The sequence below is a fragment of the Nannobrachium achirus genome (genome assembly GCF_963921795.1).
Source record: "Nannobrachium achirus genome assembly, chromosome: 4".
Taxonomy (NCBI): Eukaryota; Metazoa; Chordata; class Actinopteri; order Myctophiformes; family Myctophidae; genus Nannobrachium; species Nannobrachium achirus.
The window spans coordinates 32982094-32989957 of record NC_137813.1 but is presented as its reverse complement, the minus strand read 5'-3'; the positions used below and the strand labels follow the sequence as shown (position 1 = coordinate 32989957).

General features: G+C 39.5%; 1 protein-coding gene across 1 annotated transcript; it reads right to left on the bottom strand.

The window, feature by feature from the left end:
• Nucleotides 1-1474: 1474 nt before the first annotated feature.
• mpst (mercaptopyruvate sulfurtransferase) lies at nt 1475-3185 on the bottom strand. Its single transcript, XM_080724180.1, has 2 exons — nt 2447-3185; nt 1475-2310 (listed from the first exon to the last, which is right to left on the bottom strand). The coding sequence occupies exons 1-2, from the start codon at nt 3033-3035 to the stop codon at nt 2012-2014; spliced, it is 888 nt and encodes a 295-aa protein (XP_080580306.1). The 5' UTR covers nt 3036-3185; the 3' UTR covers nt 1475-2011.
• Nucleotides 3186-7864: the final 4679 nt, after the last annotated feature.

Here is a 7864-nt window from a genome sequence, read left to right as displayed (position 1 = left end):
GTGTTGGCAGCCATCTTTGTTGTGGCGCTTCAGCTATTTAACGCCATATCTTACCGTTTATGTTTGTTACTTCTTTGATGACACCCCAAGAACGTGACTATATTACTATGGCATAACCTCGACATTCCTAGGCTTAATACGGTATATTACACAGCATTGTCATTAGTCACATGTGATTGAACTGTAACTAGTAATAGGTAACCAAATAATACAATGAAAGTGATGAATATAATATAAACCTTCCTCCATGGTGAAAATTGGCTACTAGAAAAATAGGACGTCTTCGCGTATTAAGGATGATTTGAGGTGAGGCATACGATGCGAATTTCAGCGAAGACACATTCAAAATGGATCCCATTATTATCCATTTATTAAATCATTGCCTGTACTCTGCAACGATCTGCAATTGTGATACATCGGTTACAACAAGTATCAGTTGAACGTATCACCATCACGGTATCACGAATCCTAAAATAAAATAATATTTAACGTTGAAAATCAGGCATCTTGCCAGACCCCCTAAAACTGGCATCGGAACTGGATAAAACTGGTTTTGATTTTCTCTGCGTCAGCACCCTAAAATGTTCTGCTGTCAGTCAATCCAAGTAGAATACATGTCAAGGTTTTTCAATAGTATTATATAGTTGTATAAACATATCACTGTTTGGTTGCAGCAAGAAACAGTAGCCCACACATTTTTTTAAACATTTCTTTCGAGTGGCATAACATAGAATTACATGAATTTGGCTGATGTCATCACCCATAGCAAAGTTGATAAAAAAATAATGGACAAAAAAATGTGGGATTTCTTTTGTCTTTATAGGAGGTAAATCATTTGGAACGGTTTAATGAGTGTTTTTTTTATTTTATTTTTTTTATATATATATATATATATATATATATATATATATATATATATATATATATATATTGGTGTTTACACATGGGTTCTGTTAGTTGGAATACATTTATTGAAAGTCGCCCTAACTGAGGACGTTTACGAAAAAAGAAACCAAAAAAACCAGCAGAGCAGGTCTCTCATTCAGTGAACCTTAATGACCAAATTAATAGAAAAAACACAAATAAGAAGTATAGCATGCCATGTCAGGTTCAACCCATTTTCTTGAATGTTTGGGCCTGTCTTGACTTGAGGATATCTGGATTCTGAAGTATATCAGTGACACATTGTTTTAATGCGGCCACATCGTCATTGGATAAATAGCTGAGCCACTATGCATACAATTGTGTGTGTGGCAAATCAAAATCCCTTAAAATAATGCCAACAACATATTTTATTGTATTTGTGCTCATTGAACTTTCTACTGATTGCTTGCTTACTGCACTCACAACAAAGCTAAACATTTACTCTTCTGACACAGTGTGACACTGGTTGACCTCTATGGAATTTTCATATTGCATTTATAGAAAAGATAAGAGGAATTGCATTTATTGTGAGAATGATGAAACATAACACTTTAAGTAGACATCTCTTTATTGTAAACTTTTAAATCGTCCTCTAAAATCACATAAAACAGGCACTTTTAGTAGACTAGCTAAGGTGTAGGCAATCAGAGTCCATGAGATATAAGGTATATTCTGAGACTTGTTTTGTTATAAAGAAATGTGGTGTTTTGTAAAGTAAAATGGTTGAATGTGTGAATAAAGAAAAAGATACAGTAAATATTTGTGGCAGCTGTAATAATGTTCATTTCTTTACCTTTCACCACTAGGAATTATTTATTACTACTAACAGTACCTAATATTTGTACTAGCACTATCTTAATTGTATAATCATTATAATTTTGTATTACCCATTATATTGTTATATTCTACGTGTAGCATAGTCTGGTGTAGTCTGCATTGTACTGCAGAAACACGTATGAGTAGGCTGCAGTGTAATGATTCTTTGAATCTCTGAATCCCACACTGGGCATCTGCAACAAACATTGCATATTTTGCCATTTCCAGGTCAATATAGCATCCCTGTCTACAGTATTCTTCCCCTCTCCTCTTACACCTGCTTTGCCTTGCCCTCTGAGATGACAAGCTCTGGAGACGCCCGTTTAAACCACTCGGCCCAGGAGCCATCATAAACGCACACCCCGGGATATCCCAGCAGGTGAGCGGCTAGGACAACATGACATGCTGTAACTCCCGAACCACAGCTGGTCCAGAATGGCCGTTCAAGGTCAATGCCTGCCTCCTTAAATAGTCTGGAGAGGTCCTCTAGTCCCAGCTCCTTCCCAGATGTATCCATGAATGAGGTGAAGGGCATGCTTATAGCACCAGGGAAATGACCTGGTAGAGTGTCTGGACAGAGAGGGGGGAGGGAGAGAGAGAGATAGAAATGGAGTGTGAAGCCGAAATACACATATTGTTATTATTTATTATTATATCATATTTTTATATTAAATAACATTTTCAAATTTGAGTTGCTTTAAATTACCATCTCTAGGCTCTGGCTCAGTTCCCCTGAATCTGCCAGCAGACCTGGCATCCACAACTTGAACCTGTTTGGTTTGGATGTTTGCCAAGATATCTTCATAGGTCTTGACCCACGGCTGGTTGATGCTGGCTTTAAACTCTCTGCGCCCCGGCTTGGTGTATTCTGACGTCAGCGGATGGCCGTCAGCCAGCCAGTTCTTCATGCCACCGTCCAAAACTGAAACCAAATCATGTCCAAAAAGTCGAAACATCCACCATACGCGGGGCGCACTGTATGACCCAAAGTCGCTGGTGTCATACACAACTACGTGTGTGTCGTTCCCGATGCCCAAATCTCCAACATATTCTGCAAAGTGACTTGCAGTTGGGAGCATATGATCAAACGGAGAGTTCTTATCAGAGCATTCATCAATGTCAAAGAACGAAGAGCCCGGTACGTGCTTTTGCACGAATTCAGCCTTTGCGTCCCGTTTCAGTTTAGGAAGATACCAAGACGTGTCGAGGATTCGGAGTTTGGGCCCGGTAAGATTGTTTTTGATCGCATCAGCAAGCCACTTGCCTGAAACGAGTGCACGGGTTTGCGCCGCCATGACTGTTCTTTTCTGATCTTGTGAAGTTTCACTCGCAGCAGTGCCCACCACCACCCTGGATGTGCCAAGTCATACCAAAAGTTCATTGACTTTATACATACTGTACAGTACGTGTACACAGAGTGTTGTAATGATTGACGCGCCTGCGGAAAGCCTGGTTTGTATTCTAAGAAATCTGCCTGGTGCTCTGAAGGTAGAGTCCGCCTTCAGTTTCCGCTTTGTGCCGCAGTGTTATTGTTCCCCTTATGCAAAATAAATGTCGACACTGACACGAGTAGTGTAGGCTAGTTTGTTCCCCACTTACCCAAAAAAGGTATGTTCCATGGGTTCTATATGTTCCCCCCTCAACTAAAATGTTCCCTTTTTAACTAAAAAATAAGTTCTATGTTTCCAATTTACCAAAAGATTTTCCCTGCTCACTCACCCAAACTAATTAATAACATTAACATCTCTAAACACACACAACTGAACATTACGGGGAGAAGTTATGAATACAAGTCAGGTGGTCACTAGGGACATCTGGGCACCATATCTTCGGGATGACAGCATCTGGATGAGTGTACACCTACACTGGAGACATCTGCCTCTAGTCTAGGACATGGACGTGGGCAATAGGGACATGTGGGCACCTGGACAACTGGGCACTACGGACATGTGCATCTGGAGAGGTGGGCATGGCTGTATTGAAAAGGATATAGGCTAATGCCCAGCCCCACCTTTCCCTGCATTTATTTTATTGTGTATTATTATTATTATTTCGTGAGCGGGGAACATAAAATCTTTATTTGGTCGAGTGGGGAACATAGAACCCGGGGAACATATAACCTTTTGGGGGGGGAAGTGGGGAACATAGAACCTGGGAAACAAGTCAGACTGCCCATAAGTCTGAATCTCATTACTCTGACGGTGGTTAGGTTTAGGCATAGTTTTACTGAGGTTATGGTTAATGTTAGGTTTAGGCATATTTTTACTGAGGTTAGGGTTAGGTGTTGTCAGACAATGGTGCAAAACACATGATTCTCATCCTAATGTAGCCTTGGGCGTTCCCACTTCCTAGCCTTTAACTCATCTCAGAGGAGAAAATCGTAATCTATACATAGCCTACTGGTGGCATAAACATGAGCGTATACCGTGTTAAAACACCAAATGTAATAAGGGGAGAGTTAACAGTGATTTTGATTTATTGTTTTAGATTACATCCTGCATACCTTACTAGAACTTTATCATCCAAAGTTTTACATTCATATTGTGGGCTCCCCATAGACATTTACATCACAGCCTGAAAAGGTTGAGAACCAGAGCACTAAAACACCAGCAGGTTGTAGCCTTCCCTTGAATATGTTTTCTCAAATGGCCGGGCCTTATTCACAGGAATCTGCAACACACTGACAGAAAGGCACTGTATGCTTTTTATATATAACTGTATGGCTATCATTTATCTCCATCCATGTAATGTTTCCTGCTATAATTGTTATTAGACAGTCTAGACTCCATGTTTTATCAGGGGTGCTGACTGGCTAGTGAGTTTATTATAGGCCTACTGTAGGAGGTAGTCAACTAACCAGCTCAATTAAAGAAACTGCTACAGCTTAATTTAATTTGGACCCATATCTAATGAGATCAATTTTGGAAATCTTTACCAGTGAAGACCCTCTTGGTTCTCAGTGAAATTAAGGCAAATGTTTTCTAGCCTGCGGGAAGAAAACTGCTGGCTTCAACTGCTCATAAATGAATGAGTCCGTCTGATCATCATACAATGACACCTGTTAATTATCTTCTTACAGGAGTCAGAAACTATCATACTATTGGTATAGATGAGCCTTGCATTGAGCCCATGAATTGATACTTTGCGGCTAACTATACTATACGTACATGTTTACCTGGTTTCATGTCCTGGGCACCCATACCCACAATCAACTTCACAGGTGGCGGTTTCGTTCCAAAAACACCACATATCCATTTTGAGAAAGAATCTCTGGAAGAAATGCAAACAATCACATTTCCTAACTCTACCCCCTTTGTAACGAAAGGACCCTAGAATGAATGAAGTTAAAGTTATAAAGTTATTATTAACCTCTGATATGGTACATTTTACCAGAAGTGCCAGCAGTCAGGTAAATTTCATTAATTGTAAGCTGCAGTCATATATACAGCCCTGCTACCCAAATAGATCAATAATGAATATCATAGCCTCCTCAAAAGTGACTTTCAGTAGAGTTTATCATGTCAAAATTGTCTGACAACCAAGTGTTCCCTATGATGCTGTCTGGTGTTCATTTCACGTGCATATGAGCATGTGATTTTATGAATAGCCTCTCTTTCTAAAACCTGCCCTTCAAGCAACAAAATCAATGTCACCAGTCAGATTAACTACTTAAGTCACCAATTGTATATATCCTGTGACTTGTCAGCTTTTTGGAATTAATTTTTTGTATTTACTAATTTCTTTCTTTCTTTCTTTCTTTCTTTCTTTCTTTCTTTCTCTCCATTTCTATGTATATCTGCTATTCTAGCGTTTTAAATGTTTGGATTTTTGGGAGATTTCTTTGTCTTTTCTTTAAAAAAAAAAAGTAATATAATGATGTGCCCAAAATTGGGACGGCAGGTCAAAAGTGGTTACATTTAATCCAAAAATGGAATTAAAAAATATTTATTTTCCTTCAATATTTGATTCTAAAGCCAATGTCAAAAAATATTTGTAGAATCAAATATTGAACAAACATGTTTTTTATTTAAATGTTTGTATTTTATTTAGAAAATTAACTTAACCGAAAGGTACACAGATTACTTTGTCTGTGACACAAAATGTTTGTCCTCATGTAATTAGATCAAATAACCTTCTAGATGTAACTTGTTTTAAGACCTTTTAAGAATGAGACGTGTTCTTAAGCAACAATTTAATTAGTATGATACAATGGAAAAATCCAACAAATTATTTACAAAGTTGTTTACAAACAGATGGACTGTGCTCTATCCCATTGAACGATTGTTGCTGTGACAATGATTTGGTCATTAAAATGTATAAAAAAATCAAAGGTTGCATTTAAAACATACTGTAGTAAACTAATACCATGGATTGGAATCAATGTATGAAAAAGTACATGTATAACAAATTACATTTTCAATAAGCAATTACATGTTTAAACCTCCATTTGATTTTGAAATGACCTTGTGAGGAAGATTATGATACAGCCACACCTGAGATGTCGGTGTTTATATATATTTTTTTTGTGTGAGTATATTCATCTGTAACAATATAAGTGATACATTATCAAATGGAATTTGTAGGAAAACAAAAACAAAAAACTGATTTACTCTGAGAGAGTACAATGAAAACACACCAAACCATAATAATATTTACGTAGATAAAACAAAGAACTTGCTTGAATGATACATATATTTTAAACTGTCAAAGAATTAGTCATTTTTAGGAAATATACTCATTACCATCTTTGTTCCCAATATGTGTACTTTTGTTTCATAAACAGCAACTGATTTGGTATTACGTCACACGTAATTCTTACCTATTGTGTACTACTGTGTACGGCAGTAACTAACTACATAGATTACAGTTTTACCACTCAAACACGGAATTTTCTGTCAATCACGTATTCCCACAATGCTGTAACTACAGGAGAAATAACTCATGAGCCAGCCACCCACTCATAGCCTGATTTATACTTTGTCGTACGATGGTAGAGCATGCCGAAATTAGCCTAATAGAGCTCACATCGCTTTCGGTTACAATACAATGGGAGCTTGTAGATCTGCTATGTTAAGTGCGCGACACCATTGTATGATGGAACATAAATCAGGCATTACAAACTCATTTCTTTCCTCTTACTCTGGAAATCTGTGATGTCCTTCACTTATACCAGTCACAAGTCTCCAGGGACAGTTCCCCACAGTATTGCAGCTCAGGGCATATACTTCCTGTCCTTCATCCTAGGTATGATGTGAATGTCTCTGATGTCATCATGCTGAAGTAGCCAGCACAGGTAGCGCTCTGTGCCCATGCCCCACCCGCTGGTAAGTAGTGGTATTACTTGGCGCATGTTGATGTACCACTTGTAAGACTCTTCTGGTACTGCATGATGCCTGAGGGCCTCCTGCACCATCTGAGGAGAGGAATGGCGTTCACCAAGACCTACAGTCTCTCCCAGTCCCAGCAGAAGGTCAGCTGCTTTGGCCTTGCACCGTCCTGTGCCTTCCACATATGCCTGGTAGAATGGAACTGCCAGGTGGTCCATCTCTGTTAGCCAAACTGCGCCGCTGTACTTCTCAATCAGGACACGTTCACCTTTACGGGTAAGCTTCCTGCCAAACTGGGGTTGGCCTTCCTGCACCCACTCTAAGCAGTCAGCAGATGGCATCATAGGAATAGCCTGGTCCAGAGTGACTCTTGGTAAGGATGTCTTCCCATCCATCTTACTGAGCATGTCTGTGGCATGGGTCAGGGTTCCAGCAGTGCTGAGAATGATGTCAGAGTGTTTCTTCAGCATGACGGCAGTAAGATGAGCCACATATCCCTCTGCAATTTGCATGGCATTGTTCATATCACCCAGCAGCTCACACTCAACGTGGTAGAACTGGTTCAGGTGGGTGGCATCAGGGTCTTCCCCTCTGAAACTTGGAGATACGTAGTAGGTCCCTGGCAGGTTCTCCTGGAAGCGAAGGAAGTACTCTAGCACAAACTGCATGGAGTCAGCGAGGTACACATCCTGGCCCAGCAAGTTAACAAAAACAGGCTCTGAGTCAGATCCCAAGCCCATTGGGGAGGAGATGGTGTCAGTGGTGAGAGGGGTCAGAGCGTACGAGTACTGGCAATT